General features: G+C 46.8%; 1 protein-coding gene across 5 annotated transcripts in view; it reads left to right on the top strand.

Moving 5' to 3' along the window:
• The window catches only part of SPEG (striated muscle enriched protein kinase), a 102,771-nt gene that overhangs the window by 11,795 nt on the left and 72,429 nt on the right, over nucleotides 1-18,547 (top strand). For 2 of the 5 annotated variants that reach the window (XM_053401002.1, XM_053400992.1), the window contains exon 1: nucleotides 16,157-16,394. The exons of the other annotated variants lie outside the window; for them this stretch is intronic. In XM_053401002.1, coding sequence (XP_053256977.1) covers nucleotides 16,362-16,394 — 33 coding nt within the window. In that variant the 5' untranslated portion in view covers nucleotides 16,157-16,361. Of the gene's footprint in view, nucleotides 1-16,156; nucleotides 16,395-18,547 lie in introns of those variants that run through there. 5 annotated transcript variants of the gene reach the window in all.

The raw sequence follows: 18,547 nt of genomic DNA, 5'->3' as shown, positions 1-18,547 counted from the left end.
CTCACAGCATTCACACTTGCTTCTCAATTAGTTACAGCTCTGAACACAGAGCAAAAACATGTCTCTCTCTGCCTCCAGCTCCCAGCTCAGCTCTCACACATTTCTCTGGCTTTTTTTCTTCTTTGTTTATGGCACTTACCTTGACAAAGGAACTGCTTTGGCAAGCTTGCTCTTATTTTTGTTGTTGTTTAGTCGTTTAGTCGTGTCCGACTCTTCGTGACCCCATGGACCAGAGCACGCCAGGCACCTCTGTCCTCCACTACCTCCCGCAGTTTGGTCAAACTCATGCTGGTAACCTCGAAAACACTATCCAACCATCTCGTCCTCTGTCGCCCCCTTCTCCTTGTGCCCTCCATCTTTCCCAGCATCAGTGTCTTCTCCAGGGAGTCTTCTCTTCTCATGAGGTGGCCAAAGTACTGGAGCCTCAGCTTCACGATCTGTCCTTCCAGTGAGCACTCAGGGCTGATTTCATTAAGAATGGATGCGTTTGATCTTCTTGCAGTCCATGGGACTCTCAAGAGTCTTCTCCAGCACCATAATTCAAAAGCATCAATTCTTCGGCGATCAGCCTTCTTTATGGTCCAGCTCTCACTTCCATACATCACTACTGGGAAAACCATGGCTTTAACTATACGGACCTTTGTTGGCAAGGTGACGTCTCTACTTCTCAAGATGCTGTCTAGGCCTGTCATTGCCCTTCTCCCAAGAAGGTTATGCTTAAAATTCTACAAGGAAGGCTCAAACAGTATGTGGCTCGAGAACTCCCAGAAGTGCAAGCTGGATTTAGAAGAGGCAGAGGAACCAGAGACCAAATTGCAAACATGCGCTGGATTATGGAGAAAGCTAGAGAGTTCCAGAAAGACATCTACTTCTGCTTCATTGACTATGCAAAAGCCTTTGACTGTGTCGACCACAGCAAACTATGGCAAGTTCTTAAAGAAATGGGAGTGCCTGATCACCTCATCTGTCTCCTGAGAAATCTCTATGTGGGACAAGAAGCTACAGTTAGAACTGGATATGGAACAACTGATTGGTTCAAAATTGGGAAAGGAGTACGACAAGGCTGTATTTTATCTCCCTGCTTATTTAATTTATATGCAGAATACATCATGCGAAAGGCTGGGCTGGATGAATCCCAAGCTGGAATTAAGATTGCCGGAAGAAATATCAACAACCTCAGATATGCAGATGACACAACCTTGATGGCAGAAAGTGAGGAGGAATTAAAGAACCTTTTAATGAGGGTGAAAGAGGAGAGCTTGCTCTTATACATTCCACCGAATCCCCACACCCAGATCCCAAGATTCGGAAGGAGCCCAGGCCGATCCCCCAAACTCCTCATAATATGATTCATTATGTGTTCTCAGCATTGTCCCTACTGATATACCGGTAATCAGCTCAATTTTGCTTTTGTTGACTAACCAGCACCAGGATGTTTTTCTAGACTGGATGCTCACAAGTGTCAAAGCTCCCCTTGTGGAGACCTCTACTAATAACATGCTGACTTTGATAGAAGGTGGGCAGGAGTATGTATGCGCAAACTACACTTACGCCCCTGCTGCAGATGTAGCCTCACTTCTAATGCCCCACATGTGTTGCATGTCATGTTGTGTTGAAACAGTTTGCTTTCCTTCTTCTTCCCCGAGAGAAAGGAAGCTCCAACCACAATTGGGTGGTATTTAACCTGCTTCACAGGTTTGATGTGAGGATAAAATGGGATAACTCCAAGGTTTCCATTCTCTTTCTTTTAAAAAAAGAAATCAACTTATTACCAAGATGCACAAGGAAATGACATAACAAGAGTGATGATAGATAGATATAGATAGATAGATGATAGATAGATAGATGTAGACAGACAGACACACACACACACACACACACACACACACCCCTTCCCTCTGAGTGTTGTAGACTATAATAAAATCTGCTATTTCCCCCCCTCTTAGATATCCACAAATTAAAAACAGCAATTTAAATCCTAAACACCTTGGGGAAAGAGTCTGGATTAGAAGGGACTGAGCCCCAGCATTTTGCATTGTGCCCTGGATCTTCTGCCTGTTCCTCCTCTTTTAAAAAGCCAGTGATTCATGTTTTTACTTTGCTTACAGGGAAGCTGGGTGCACTGTAAGGCACAATGTTGGGGATGCCTGAGCAGACAGAGGTGGCTATGCATATAAATTAGCACATGCAAGTGTTAATGCAAATTTGTGTCCTGGGCCTGTGTCCTAAGTCCTGCTTAGGACTGCTGAAATACAAATGCAAAGATGTGGCTAATAAACTAAATAGTTCCAAAGTGATGCAAAGGTTTCGGATGCATCAAGATTCATAGTTCAAAAGGCACAACCTCTTTCCAAACAAGTCACTGACAGAACTTCTATTCTACAGACGTGCATGACTGCCAGGGAGCTATTAACGTAGCTGGGGAACAGGGTTCGGATAGCCTGCTTATTGCATCCTATTGGACACTGAACCCATTTGAGTTCCCACCCTATCAGTTAGGGATCTAATAGCACGGTTGCACCTCAAGACCAAGACAGTCAAAAAGCATGTGTTTTACATTATTGCTCTTTCTCTGCTTTTAAAACATCTTCATGCCATAGTGCAACTCCCATTTCTCCTCCTCATCAGAAGCACTAGTGGATAAGTGGACTAAAATCCGGCATAAGTGGTAGTCAAAATGGTCGCCTTGCCCCCCAGGTGTGTCAAGCTGAGTGACTTTGGTGCTGTCCAACTGGAAGCACCCCTGGGCCAAGAACAACCCCTCCACATGCTGCGGGGGGGAGGCGGCACGTCCCAAATGCATTGCTAGTCCCAGTTTCTGTGTGACGGCTCTGTCTGTTGCAGCTGTCCAGTCAGTCAGCCTCTCGCTTGGGGTTTGGTGGCTATTTTTGCGATGGAATGTGCCAGCCCCTCAGATTCTAGCAGGGCAGCCAGAGCTTGTGTTACACACCAGGCAGAGGGCAAGTGCCAGGCCCACAAGGGGAGTAAATATAGTGCTTACACTAGAACATTGCACTGAACCCTCCTCAGGCATCTAGGCTTTTCTCTGAGTGTTGCCATCTCATGCCTGAGAACATGGCTGGCTTCTTCTCTCTCCCCACTCCCACTGGCTCTTGCCATGTTTCACCACCTTCAGGGCAAGGAAGATGGGAAAGACAAGGAAGGGTGTCTCCACCAAGCACACCCAATGAAGCTGGCAATACTCACTCAGAGCCAGGTATTATTATTATTATTATCATTTGTCAACTTTCACACGAGTCTCAAGGCGACTTACAAACATACAATAAAAACAATTCAATGCACTTTGAATGGGATTTCAGTCACATGTTGGCAAATCCAGGTTGCACAATTCTAGTTGATTGAGAGGCCTTGACCCAGAAATCCGCATCTGGAAAATTGTGGGGGAAAGCCCTGGAAAGTGTTGTGTATCCCTTGTTTTGATGCAGAGTTGCCTTACTTCCCTGCAAACAAATTTTAATGAATGTTTATTAAATGGCCAACATTGCCTAATATGCCTGCAAACAAATCAGGATGTATGCTCAATAAACAGGTTGTATGAAAGTGTTTTTAAAATGGTTTTTAAAACTATGCAAAAAAGCATAGTTAAGTTTAAAAACAATGCAAAATGAACACCTTAGACCGAGAACTTTTCATGAAAATGCTGTGCAGTCAATTGACAGGGTAAAATAAAGTTACATCTCTTGAGTTTCTGAATAGGAGAATCTGGAGAGATTTTGAATAGCAGACAGGGAAAGTGAGAGCTAAATGAGATTCTTGTTATAACTAATTATACTCAGAGCATTTCAGAAGTGCAGCACAGCACTCTGGGGATAATCTTTCCCATTCTGCTCTCCAACTCCAAGGTTAGAAAGGTTTTGGTGCTTTGCTTCCTGGGAGTGGAAAAAAAGGCTTCCTCTCTGGCTCAGAAAAGAAAAATATTAGGGCTTGTAGTTCTGGTTCACAAAGCATATTAGAAGCAGAGCAACCAGATGTGGAAGAGGAAGGTGCTCTTGCACCTTTAGTAGTTGTGTAGAAGAGGAAAATTCAGCAGCACCAGTCAAGGTGCAGGAGCCCTGTCCTATTTTTCCATCCAGGGCCAGTCCAAGACATTTTGCTGCCTGAGGCAAAGGACAAGATGGTTCCAACTACCCATTCACAGCTGACTCATAGCAGTCTGGCATTGAATTCTACTTCAGCACTGGTGATGAGAGACTGTCCTTCACTGCTCCTGAGAGCAACAAGCTAGTTTCTGGGCCATGGGGTACACCACATGGCATACATACAGCTTAGCCCTCCAGCTTCTTGCCATCATTCTCCCCACTCTCTCAGCATCCACTGCCTGAAATGGCTGCTTTTCTCAGCCTAATGGCAGGGCAGGCGCTGCTTCCCACTGGCCACTCGGCTCAGAGGTGGAACTTTCAAATAAGCTCCAGGACTTGAAAGGGAGGTGGGGATTGTCCAGAGGCCCTCTGAGTACCTCCAGGGAAGAGAACAACTGCTAGGAAAGGAAGCTGCAAATGGTCCCATCATCTGAAATTACACTTCAGAAGGGCAGTATGAGGTCAGGGGCAAGACTCCAACCCTGGGAGGAGGAACAAGGTCCTTGCAGCCAGACATTTTGACTAGCTAACAAAGCAAGTCAAAATTTGCCCACTGGGGTTGCCCCTACAAAGGTAGCAGAAATGAGTTGGGGGCATTGAAAATCTATTGACAGGAAAGCAAATATCACTTCAAGCTGCTCCATGCTTATATTCCATATGCAACCAGTGCGGCATACCTGTTGTGATTCTACATAAGTCCAAAAGAGAGGAAAAACTACAGAATGTGGAATTGATTCCCTTTACTAAGGAAAACCTTCCCTCAGCCTTGGGTCAGATGCAACAAAGAAGGACAGGGTCCCTGCACCTTTAGTAATTGTGCAGAAGAGAGAATTCAGTAGATGTAAGCTTCCATGACAAACCATGGCCACTGAAATTTCGTCTTGTATAGCACTATTAAAGGTGCAGGAACACTGTATTTCTTTTTTTGAACAGAGTTTTAGGGATCGCGAAAAATGGTATGAGGGTAAGGCTCCTTTAAGAGATGGCCTCGAAGTAACAACCAGTAATATATAAGAAATGAAGGGGTGTGGCTAGCAGTAGAAAACAAAACTTAGATGCAGTGGTCTTGCAGTACATCAAGGGTGGGGAACTTTTTCAGTTTGAGGGCCGCATTCCTTTCTGAATGACCTTTCAAGGGGCCACATGTCACTGGTGGCCAGGGCCCGAGGCAAAAGTGGGTGGACCTATATATATATATATATATATATATATATATATATATATATATATATATATATATACCTTTGTATAGTAGGCTACTTTCAACCCATACTTGCCTGCCCTGCTTTGCCCAAGCAAGTAAGAGTATCTTCAGTCTTCAAAGATGCATGACAGCCAGGCAAAAACACACACCAAGGATGTGCAGCAAGGCTGGTGAGGGGTGTGTCTTCTGGAAAGGGGGTGTGGCTGGAGAAGGGGCATGGCCTGGGGAGAGTCTCTGTGGCTAGATTGCAAGGCCTAGAGGAGTGAGTGCAATTAGACCTGAGCCTCCATCCCTGTGCTATTTATTTAAGCATTGGCAGAGCTTTTTTCCCTTCAGCCGGAAATCTTCAGAACCCAGTTCCGGCACCTCTCAGGTGGGCGCCATTGCCCTTATAAGAGAACAAGGGAGGCGCTCATGGTAATTCTGGCATCTCGTGTTGGTATTCTGCCTTTTAGGGCTAGCTCTGCCAAAGCCACTCACAGCATTTGAAGACAACGTTCATTGCAGCAAAAGCAGTGAAACAACAGCAACGTTTTATAGCAGCAAGGGACAGTGCAAGCGCTAAAGGTCCCCTTCTCCACTGCACCACTTGCTGGGGGGTTGCTGTATTGTACCATGATATGCAGCACCAACTCAAGGTAGCTTTGATCCTGAATGTATGGAACAGCCAGTACTGTGCTCTCAGGATGGGGGTGGATGGATGGCATGACCACCTTTTTGGGCTGGGCAGATCCCACTTGACAGGAAAGGAGAGATGCCGCTTAGCTGCTCAGCTGTTCTTTTTGCAAGCCTCCGGCATTTTGTGTATTGTGTTTCACTGATGTCGTCTCGGTGGTTAGTAATGGTTTGATGATGGTGTTTTTTGTTTTATTGCTGATATTAACACAATATGTGAAATGGAGGGCATTTCTGTGGTGGTTAAACTGCATCAAGCACAGTCAGTGTAGAAAATGGCCTGGATAGTTAAATGCTCCCTAACAAAGAAAAGGAAAAAAATGGCTCTGCACACAGAAAATATGTTTGTTTGTTTGTTTGTTTGGGAAGCAGGCTATAGGCTGAACAATTCTCTCCAGTATTTTCCTTCTCAATGTGCAAAAATTGAAGTATTTTAACAGGAGGTAGTGAGTTATTAAACATGTGATTTCTCCACTTGCACCCTGTATGTTCCTGGAAAAAGAGAGAGAGAAAAGATTTACCATTTGATTATGCCGAAATCAAATGTATAAATTGGCCCCAACACAAACCCCATGGCAGTAGTTTGTGGCAGAGGCTGGCTGAGTATGCTCAGGCAGCAATCGGTGCTCCTGCTGGTTTGATTGAGTGAGAGCACTTAGCTTCACATTCAAAATTAATGAATTTTTTAAAAGCCTTTAAAAGCCATTCAGAACTTTGTGTGTGTGGCCTCTGGTAGCTTGAACTGTTTTGTAAGTTGCAGGCTTGCAGCTGATGAAATTGGTCTTGGTTATGGAATAATAGATATAGGCCATAATAGATGTAGGCTGGGCACACGGCAAAGAGGACAAGTTGCCTGCACATTTGTGCATAAAAATCTCACTGAAATTCACTCTTCTGCACAGTAATTAATGCTGGGGAAATCTTGCCCATTCTTTCACCTGGCCACCCTGAGAGATGTATTGGTCTTTAGTGTGTTGAAAGACAACTTGTTTAGAATGTGTAGTCTTATGTGCACTGTGGCTAATCTTCTGGTTCTAGTGTTTTGTGACTGGTTTGCATATTATATTAAACCATAGTCTAAAACAAACTATGGTTTTATGGGAATAAGGAGCATGATGTTGCATACTGTTCAGAAGCTCCCATGGAGCTCCTTCCCTGCTGTTACTGCTGCAAAGCCATGAATGAAACAGGCCAGAGTCTGCTTTTTTGTGTCATCTGAACCCAGGCTCATGGTTTGTTTCTCTCCAAACAAACCATAGGTGGTAACCAAGGTTTGTTCTTCACTTACTGACAGTTGTTTGTTTGGGAGAAACAAACCATGAGCCCAGGTTTGGATGATGTGATGAGCCATATTGTGACTTGTTTCATTCATGGTGTGGCAGCAGCTGGAGTGGGAGAGTAGCGCCATGGGAACTTCTGAGCATCATGTACCAGCATGCTGCTCATTCACATTAAAATTATGGTTCATTTTAAGGTTGCCTCTTGTGCAGGTGTTTGTGGCTGGGGATCATTAGTAAATGATACATGCTGGTATCAGGGCTGTCCAATTTCCCCACCCCTTGTGATTTTTTAACTGCTGCATGACAGCCAGTAAACCAGCACGTAAAAGTTTTTACCTGAACGGGCTGAGCTTTTACTAGCTGAATTTTCACCTACCTGCAGCTGCTAAAGCAGGGATGGGGAGTCCCAACAACAGCTGGAGGGCTTCAAGTTCCCACCCCTGTGTTAAAAGCTCAGGAGCTCTGCCAGAAAAAACACACACAGAGGTGAGCATTAGTTGGCACACTCCATCACCCTGGTTCTTGTAAAAGCAGCAGGACAGCAGGCTGTTTCTTATAGGCTTGTCTGTTGAACGAAATCTGGTGCCTCCCGGTATTTTTTGTACTTCTACTGTGCTAATGGCTTTCACCTTTTGTTCAGCTTGCGCATATACATGTGTTATGCATGGAGCTTATGCCTTTCTGGGACTCTGGCTCACTCCTACGCTTCAGTGTTTGACAGATGCAAATATGTACACTTTCTTTTACATTACGCAAACCATGAATGAAGCAGCAAGCAAGTGGCATGAGCAAGTACCTAGGCGGTTCTGGGGATGCTGCATGCGTTGCATGCTGAGGAATTTTGGGTACCTTTTCATAATAACATAACCATTTTTGCATTTTCAAAGCGGCATTCAGACCTTAACACCATAGGCTGTGATTGGAGCAGGAGGTACATTTCAAGGCACACTGTTCATTGTAGGTACACATTTGGTACATTGTACACTAGGCATTATTTATATATGGTCTTTAAGTGCAGATAGGAAGTATGCAGACACTTTGCTACACGTGAGGCTTGGGACTCAAAGAGACTCTCCCTTAATGATTGATGTTGTTATGTCATTTATTGATTTATATACTGCTTATATTCCAAAATGGCTTCTAAGTGGTTTACAGCTATAAACTCAATACATAATTAAAATGCACAATAGCAAAGCCGTTGGGGGTATTAAAGCTTCCCCAGTTAAAATATAGAATAAAACAAACAACTGAAAAGCATAACAGTTAAAAAGAGTTAAAACAATAAAGTCAGGAGCTTGCTGCAGCTCCCCTTCCATGTTATTGTTAAACTGTGGCTGGGAAAATGCCAGGCCGAGCCCATGTCCCTTGAAGGTCATGGCACTGCAGGGAGGAGAAGAGGCTGTGCTGTGAATGACACAGCCTATCTTAAGCAACTTAGCCTTGTGGACAGACACCCAGAGAGCTAAACAAGGGGGGTCAGGTTGCAGTTTAGTTGCTCCCTTCTCCCCTCAAGGCTTCCTAGGCACAAATAAAGCTGGTGATGTCATAGTCAGCACCCTGGCGGGATCTTTCTCCCCAAGGTGCAGGCCTGGGTACAAGGTGGGACAGGCCACAGCCAGTCAGGGGTCCTTGCCATGACAATGATATCAAAGGAAATCCTGGTGAAGGGAGTGTTCTCCCTGACACTAGTACTCTCTGCATTAGGCCCTTTTAAAATTCCTGTCAGCTTAGAAAATGTCAGCTGCTTCCTTTTTTAGATGAAAAAACCATGTTCCCCAAAATGTAGAAGGGTGGAGGAAATGAATATCTGCATCCTGTGCACGAATGTGTGAAATATACAGCAAATGTTCCAACTGTTCTTATTTATCAAGAGCAATCTCTGTTTTCAGGTCCCTGGTAAATCGTTGTCACTATTTTGACTGTTTCTGGAGACTGAGGGATGTTTCCCTCCCCCTTAAGAATTGAATAAAGGGGTTTGTGACTAACAGGTTTATTATGGCACCAGCCTTCATGGATCGGAGCCCACATTTGACAGCTGTATAAAATATCTACGGGTATAGACGGGGGGTGGGGGAGGTTTCTTGTGAACAGCACAATCAGCGGGGTAATAAAATACAAAAAGTACAATCTATGTAAAGCTTAAGTTATGCAAAGTGACCACATTCACAACAGCCGTGACTGGTGATAATTCCATCATCATAGCCGAAGAATAAAAATGTAGTCCATGTACGTTGGCCTACTTTCCATTCTGTAGCTTTCAGCTCTCCTCAGGTCACTGAAGGTTAAGCTCTGGCTACATACACACTCTACATTTAAAGCACATGACTTTCTCCAAAGAATTCTGCCCATGTACGTGGGGCTGCCCTTGAAGACGACTCAGAAACTTGAGTTGGTCCACAGTGCAGCAGCCAGATGCTGGCTGGGGTTCCTTCCAGATGCTGTGTTTTAAAACAGCTGCATTGGTTGCCGGTTCATTTCCAGGCCCGCTTCAAGGTGCTAATGTTGGTGTTGAAAGCCCTAAAATGACTCAGGCTCCAAATAATCTGATATTAACTGTTACAGCTTTTGCACCCATAGATCCTGGGGTTCGATTAAAAAACCCAAAGTGGTTCCAGAAAGTCTGGCATCTGCCCACTCCTACTCTAGGGGGAAGGAGTGCCATTGATGGGGCACCACCACAGATAAGGCCCTTCCCCCCATCACTACCCCATACGCTATGCTTGGTGATGGGATCATGAAGAGGGCTTCCTCTGCAGGCTGCAGCTAATAGAGAAGAGTTTTAAGTGTTGGGACCAAAGTCATTCAGGGATTTGTAAGTGAGTGACAAAAACCTTGAACTGGTCCCAGTAGCATATTGGCAAACCAGTGCAGTTTGAACAGGACCACTCACAAAAGTGGCAGCCACCTTCCACACTAGCTGCAGGTAGCCATGCATGGAATGTGTTGCAACCATCTAAATATGAGGTTACCAGAGCACAGGTAACTGTTGCTGAGCTATTCTAATCCAGGAATGCTGGAATGGTGCTGGAATGCTGACTGAGCATTGAGGGAGGAACAAAACTGGGGAGATGAGAAATGGAATGGCTGGAATGCCAAACAGGAAAATCTCCAGGCTGCACCATTTTGTTGTACTTGTTAACCCACAAAATGCCACTGCGCTTATTTCTTTGCGCACCCAGCCTCCGCAACTGGGTAGCAAATGTGTCCGGATGTGCTGCTGCTATTTTATAAATTCAACCAGACGTATTCTGAAACTTAATATTTCATTCCAACCTCTTTCAGTTTTCAAAACTATTTCTGGTTACGTACTACAGCATATAAAATCTTCTGGCTGGTTTAGTTTCTGATTTTCTGTGGCTTCTCTTTACTGGATAACCTGGAATCTTTCTTTTTTCTTTGGTGTGCTATATAACGTTGCTCCATTTGGTGCTGCATTGTGGTTATTATTGTGGGAGGGGTTCTTTTGTCGAATTTGTGATGTTGCATAACCTGCAAGAAGAAAAGCGATCAAATGAAAATAAAATGAGAAACTATTTATAGTCAGTAAACTCTTACAATTGGGAAACTGTTGTGTTCAGTTTCTGAAGCTCATGCTCTGCTTCAAAAACCAGTACCAGGAAGTTGTTTTCAGGGTAAATGAGTCCAGCAAGTCAATGTGTAATGGGGAGAGCACGGGGGGGGGGGGCTGTGAGAAGAGAGGTGTTAGTAGGTGCACCTGCCTTCCTCTGTGAAAGACTGGGTAGTACAAAACAGGGCAAATGAGGGTTGCTTGGATCTGACGCTGCGCCCATATTGACGTCTGTGTGGAATTGAAGTGAGCAAGGAGTAGCACAGAGAAGAACTAATGGGGTCTAGACAAACATTGATCATTTGGCTTTATCCCCTTTCCAATTAGTCTGAAAGTGTTGCGTCTTCAGCCCCACTGAGCATTCTCTTGACGGTAGTTTCATCCAGCCTACATTTCTCTTGTGAACATATAAAAATGTCTTATGCAAATGGTCCCCTAAAAGCTTTTCAGCCTGCACCGTTGCTTTCGCCTTCTCCAGTATACTAACTGCCCACAGTTAGGAAAAAGCAATGACTGCGAAAAGGATTAGTTTTGCGGATGTTTTCTTTTTAACAAGTCCGTAGGGATTCCACTGTATGTTATGCTATCTCCTTCCACCACCATTGCTCCTTAAGAATGCTTCTAGCATCAAGACACTGGCCCAATAGCAACCCAACATGGAGATTTCTGAGACATTTACTGTTATCTTTAAAAGGCAGCAGCAACTGCAAATTTAGCTTCCCAGAAAAGAAAAATCACCCACAACCTAGCCTAACTAGAAGATCGGTGAGCATTACTGCCCCGGCATTTCCTGGTTTCCTTTAGTTTGGAATGAACTTGAGTTGGGTATCAATCCACTTGCTAGATTTGTGTGAGTGTGTGCCCCCCCGTTTTTTGCAGTTCTTTTTATTTTTAATAAACCAAAATTGGCTCGGGCATTTGCTGTCATTGTGCAGATGACAGCTTCATTGAATAATAATTTGGGTGCATGGTAGTGGTGGGGGCAGATGGAGAAATAAACCAGGTCATGATGTGTACAGCAATTTAAAAATGCTACTTTGAACACAAAGGGTGGGAAGGGGGAACCAACTGCTGTTTTTTAATCTGCTAATCTGTATATGCCTTGAGCCTAATGAGAAGGAAGCTGGCAGGCAGTGCCCCCACCCCCTGGTCTGGCTGTAGGTAAGGAGGCAAGTAGGTGGGGGCTGGCTGAGAGCAGACTGAGGTTGGTGGGGCAGTGCCCCATCTGCCCTAATAGAGCAGACACCACTGGGAATGCACTTGGATTTAGAGGCTTCATCAGCTCATAAATGACCTCTTTTAAAAAGGGTCGCTTTCAGACCTCGGAGTGGATCCATTGTTAATGGACCAGTTATGAATTGGACCCAGGGGAGCCTATGCAGCCATTGGTTTTCCCCACCTCTGCTTATTCCCATTTCTAGCTTCAGAAATGCATGTTTTATATGAATTGCCTGCGTTCTTCCATGAAATATTTTTAAAGAAATGCATATCCATTAAATTATAGTATTTTTTTCCTAGCTTTGCATCTCTCTCTATAAATGAGCATATGCAAAATATATGCAAATCTGCCCCTCCTTTCTATTTTTTGTGATGCAGTTCCGCTCTTTTGGTGTTTGCAGAGCTGAAATTCCCTCTTCAGTGCAACTATTAAAGGTGCAGGAGTTCTGTCCTCTCTTTTTCTGGTGCTAGAAAGGCTCAGAAAGTATGTTTTTAGCTAGATCTTGGCCTATCTTATATCTTGCCAACATGACACTTTCAGATAGGGATCCCATGTGTCCAGGCTCTGGACTGATGTGAAATAACTATTCCTTCTTTTCTTTTGGAAAGTACAAATTCCTTTTCATTCCCTGTGAGGACTGCACAATCAGCTTATCAAAAGCTTGAAGCTGGCGCTGTCTGTCTGCACAAAAGTATCTGAAACGAGGAAGATATGTTTACCCCCCTGTGTGAAATGACGCAGTCAGCCCTCAGATTCTCATATCCCACAGAGTGAGGCCTTGTTTATATTTTCAAGTAGAATTTCTACCTTAAGTGTGCACCGTTTGATCCATTTCAAACTAATGTTCCTTTTCTTTATCTGCTAGTACCCAATTCACACTATTTTTTATTTTTTTACTGATGATAGGAACCATGTTGTGTGACTATGTGCAGCAGGCATATTGCTTCATGCAGACTGCCACTCGCTCCATGCAATTTCAACCCCCCCACATCTAATTATAGCCTGCTTTGGTCCTGCAGATCTACAAGAATATTTATTTATATGAAGCTCCCAGAATGTCTTAGTAAGGCCACCTCCTGCCCTCAGGCTTATGAGACCCAGTGTGGTATAGTGGTTAGAGTGCTGGACAAGGACCAGGGAGACCAGGTCCATGAAGCCTAACTCACAGGGTTGTTATGAAGATAAAATGGGGAGGAGGAAGAATATGCACATCACCACCGCCTCTCTTTAAAGCAAATACATCTAAGTGGATCCATTTTTGGAAGCAGCCTTTCACACACTTGGAACATGCTAAATATGTAACTGAGGGTACACATTAGATGTGTGTAAAGAATACATTTGAGGGTGGAAGCAGTCTATCCACATTACCTTGCCTTCAATAGTGCAAACAACAAAGATTCTTGAGGCATCTTAAAGACTATGGTAACTTTTGTAGGCTTCTTGTAGACCATTGTCCACTTCATCAGATGCAGGAATCTTTGCTGTTTTTGAAATGTTGAGAGAAAGAAAGAGTCATTTGAGGGAAAAGTAAGTTGGTTGGTAGGCTAGAGGGACAACCGAGGGAGAATGAGATGAAGGTGACACTTGAGTATACTTATAAGAGAGTTGATAGTTGTTAGATAAGCTAGAGTGGACACACTGGCCACATTTACACCATTCATTTAAAAGCACTAATATACCACTGCAAACATCCATGGTTCCCTCCCAAAGAATCCTATGAACTGTAATCTTTTAAGAGTGCTGAGTGATAAGGAACACCCCCCCACACACACACACACTCCCAGATTTCCATGGGAAGAAGGATTGATTGTTTAACCACTTTGGGATGACCCATAGCTCAGTGATCCACACACACACTCCCAGATTTCCATGGGAAGAAGGATTGATTGTTTAACCACTTTGGGATGACCCATAGCTCAGTGATCCATGCCTTGCACAGACAGATCACAGGTTCAGCATCTCCAGGGGGAGCTAGGAAAGAAACCTTGGAGAGCGACTGTTAGCCCATGCAAGCAATTCCAAGCTAGATTGACGAATGGTCTGATTCAGCACAAGGCATGACAACCAGAGATCCTCATTCAGGGGAGCTCACAGGTTGGGTATTGCCATTCTGTACTGCTTGTAAGCTTATAAACTTTTCATCTGGAGTCTGTCATTGCACAAGGCAAAATGCTGACCAAGGTGAACCAGCATGAAGTAGTCTGAGTCAGCATGGTGATCCTTCTGTAACAATCCTGAAGTGCTCCCATTTCTCCCTAAGTTTATGCATCTTATGCTGGAGTTAGAGTGTCCTGATTTGACCTTCTTTGCACTGCTTGAGCTGAGCAGCTGTGTTGGTAAAGCCTATCGCTGGAAAGAGGGCCAGGAGTGTCGGCAGAGTTCTGTGTGGTTCTGCTGGGCCCCCAAAGAGGTTGCACGAAGTACCCTCTATGGTGGGATCTTGGTCCGCTATGTTTGGTTCACCATTTCTGTTTGGAGGGATTGCTAGGAATGAATGGTTTAGTGGATATGAGGAGTACAATTGACTGAAAGTGGGGATTCAAGGTGTGGATATTTTGAGCAGGAGGCAGTGAGAGGAGACATTGTTTGTGAAGCTGGTATCCTTATATTAGCTGCCATCTGATAGTTAGCCTCTAACCCACACGATGGCAAACTAAAGGCAAGGGGCTGTGTACAGCCCCCAGCCCCATTTTATGTGCTCCACACCCCATGTCTTCTGAAACTGTTACTCTTCCACTCCATCACAGATGCAATCTTCCTATTCGTTTCCTTCTTATCTTTCCTGGATTGTTAAAGGGTCAGTATTTTATTTGATAAATGTACTTGCTTTCTCCCCTTGTTGCATACCTTGGAGCAAAGAAGGTTTCTCTTACCCCTTCCAGATGTCAAAGAACAAATTTGTAGTCTTCTGTTCTATGTATCAAACCTTGTGGGGTTTACTTCTGCATAAATCTGCACAGGACTGGGCATTTTAATTTGAGGTAGCCATTGTGAAAATTGAAAAGGGTGTTTTCTTAATTCTGGAGTAGATAATCCCAAACACCTTTGTCTCTGGCTCATGAGGGCTCCAACTGATGACCCCTCCACCAAGGGAATGCAGCCCTTGCCCGCAACCTGCTTTAGCCCTTCTACCCATAAGTATTGTGTGTGCGCGCGCACGCACACGCATTGCACACAAACACACCTTCCTGGTCTTTCCCACTTAACCTAAATTGAGCAGGAGTTTTGCTTTTTCTGTGTTGTTCTGTGCTGCACCTAGAGCAAAACTCTTACTACACCCACCCACAAAATGGGGAAGCGTAGTCCTGCTCAGAGTAGTGGGCAGTGTAGTGTGTTTGCATGTGAATGTCACGCTGTGTACTGGCAGATTTTATCCATGGATGGGGAAGGAAGAGGGGATGTTGAACCTCACAACTTCAGACAGGAGGAAACAAGGACTGCCTTGTAGAACAGAGGAAAACTGCATCTGGTCCAGCATCCTGCTTTTAACACTGGTTATCTGGATGTCTGTGGGAAGCTCTCAAGCAGGGCAGGAACAAGGCAACAGCCTTTGCTTGTTACCTGTCCCTCGCCCCCCCCCCCACTTCCTCACTGGGGGTATGCTGCCTTTGAACGTGGAGGTTCTCTTTAGGTACCGTGGGAAACTCGTGTCGAGAGACGCCTCCCTCTGCAAGGGGCTTTCCTCAGGGCGCTCTTGGGATGTAGCCGGGAAGCACCGGGGCAGTGCCGATGCCCACTAGACGGGACCCACGTCCCGATGCCGAGCCTTGGCTTTGCACCGCGGCGCCCTCTCGCCCGTCCCTGCCTCGATCCTTCCCACGAGGCCACCTCGCCATCTTCCAAGATGGGCAGAAACCCTCGCCTACCTCCAAGCCCTCCATGGCAACCGTGGATTGATGGGCGCTGTCGAGGGTGGCTCTGGGAGGGGTAAGCTCCCCACCCGGCCAGGCTTAGAGGGGAGGCAGCCCTTCTGCGGGGTGGGGGGCCACCCCCTCTCATTTCTCTCCCCCCCAGCTCCTCCCTCCAACCCCTCCCTCCCTCCGGCCCCTCCTTCCTCCCAGCCCCCCCCCACCTCCCCGCCTGCGCTGTCATTGTCTCGGGCGGGCGGGCGGCGGGCGAGGCTCCGGGCTGGCTGGCAGCTCTGCCAGCGCAGGCGAGGCAAGGAGCGGAGAGAGGCCGGCGTCCGCTTCCCACGGAGGGATGCTCCTTCTACCCCGGCCGCCCCTGCGCTCCAAGCCCGGCCCCGCCGCATCGCGCTGACCGCCGGGGGGTGGGGTGGGGTGGAGGGCGCCCAGGGGGCGACGGAGGGGCGGACATGAAGAAGATCTGGGTGAAGAAGCGTCTCCAGGTAACGGGTCCGGGCGTGGGACGGGGGAGGGGAGGAACGGGGTGCCCAGGCGGGGTGCCCAGCAGGCATCATCAGGGCGTTGTGGGCGCCGGAGGGGAAAGTGAGAAGGCGCACCCCTCGCGGAGCCCCACCCGGCTTTCCCGGAGTAGGATTCCCCGCTGGTCTCCGGATGTGTGCCACCTTGTTGCCGGGGTGGGGTTGGCCACGTCAGGATGGTGGTTGTAGATCGGTGGTCCTCTGCGCTCACCTTCCAAGCCCCTGGGCTCGAGGTGATGATGAGCAAGGTGCTGTCTGGGGCTTTTAAGAAATGCCCGGGATGGGATGGGGGGCGATTAGAAGAGCCGTGCCTCTTCTTCCCCTAAGATGCCCGAGGCGATGGATCCTGGGGGTCGTGGCTCTTTTTACTCTCCATCCCCAAGCCCGGTGGCCACGGAGGCTGAGCGCCTCTGCGTCATGATCCGGCACTGCGCGTCAGCACCTGGCAGGAGCGCAGCTCCTCGTGGCCTGGACGTCACTCGGGGGCCTCCAAGCAGGGATGATCGAAAGGGGGGGGGAGGCTCCCCGGTTCAACTAATAGGGGGACGGGAATCATTCACAGCAGGCATAGCTAGGGCATGTCATCACCCCATCACTGCCTGCTCCAGTAATAACGTACCCCACCACTTTTCCACCCCATCCCACCCTACCCCTCCAGCGCTGATCTTCCAGCCAGGATGCCCCACCAGCTTCCCTCTCTGCAGGGGCCAGACTGGGAAGCAAGGGCACCAGATGAAATAAGGAAGGGGGGCGGGGGCAGGGGTTGTCATCCTTCCTGCTTGGTAGCTGTCCAGAAGCATCTGTCTGGGCATCCTTGGAAACAGGATGTTTCATCTTTGATCAGATGGCTCAAGGCTTTCCTCCTTTGTTTCTACAGAGGCCTGCGGCCTTGGCAGCCTGAGGGGAGATGAGCTTTCTAGACCTGAGGACAGGGATGCCAGTCTCTCACCTCCGCAGAGCAGAGAGCAGTTGCATCCCAAACCAGGCAGGCAGGAAACAGACTGACACACATGGTGGAGTGGGGAGCATACAGCCATCCAAAACATCTCTCCCTCTCCTCCTATATGCAGTTAAGAATGGAGAGCGGCAGAAAAAGAAGGACCCTGGCTGGTAAAGAAGGCTGGAGTCCGGTTAGGCCGTACACCCTAGTCAAGGCTATTGTATCCCCATTCATTGCCAAGGCAACAAATCCCCATTGCTAAGAAGGGATTTGCCTCCTGGCAGCCTCCAGCTGCAACACCATTCTTGCTTGGTACTTACCTCTTTGTCCAAATGCCATTTCCCCTTTTTCCTACCATCCTAGTGCAACTCATATTAAGCAGGATGTCCAGCAAGGTGGCCACCTTAAATGTTGGGCTGTTTGTGCTATTGGCCACGGAGCAGGGATGCACTTTGCCTGCCCAGATGCCTCTTTGCCCAACGTGCCACAGTAGGAAGCTGCTGGGTATGTGATCCTGGAGCCAGGGCTTGCCCATTGCCATGTGCCCGACAGGGGGGATGCCAGCCAGGTATCCATTACTGCCGTTTTATTGCATTTCCGTTTTCTTAATGGGGGAATTATCCACCAACAGCATAGCTAATCTATTCATACATCTTTCTGGCCTGGCACATGGGCTGCCCGCCAGCGCCAGTCTTGTTTGGGCAAGCTGGCTTGGCTGGAATACAAATCCACCTGGATCAGTTGCTGTTGGGAGCATTTGTTTCTTCTGGCTGGAGTTTATGCCTCTGATACCTCCCACCTCAATGATGTCCAGTACAAAAGAGAAAAGGCCAAACTGGGTGGGGTGGGTGTGTACATCACCCTCTCTCTTGTGCCAGCACCCTGCATCACCACATCTCTTACTTACCACAGAATGATCCTGTCACCTCCATTTATTGCTGCACAAGGTGTTTCACCTCACTATTAGCCTTGTGGAAATCTAGCTGGTAGAGCAAATTTTCTGGGAGATGGGACAGCAGGAAATCTGGGAGTGAGGGGTGGGCGACTTTGTGCATCAGATGCTCTGTGTGTGCGCGCGCACGTATCAACTTACACACATACACAAGTGCATCTGTTTCACTGGTCCTGAATTCAGAGAGCTATTCCCTGATGGATAGTATGATTGGCCTGTTCTTGG

This window comes from Podarcis raffonei, chromosome 1 (genome assembly GCF_027172205.1).
Source record: "Podarcis raffonei isolate rPodRaf1 chromosome 1, rPodRaf1.pri, whole genome shotgun sequence".
NCBI classification, from domain to species: domain Eukaryota; kingdom Metazoa; phylum Chordata; class Lepidosauria; order Squamata; family Lacertidae; genus Podarcis; species Podarcis raffonei.
This window is presented reverse-complemented; position numbering and strand designations above follow the sequence as displayed.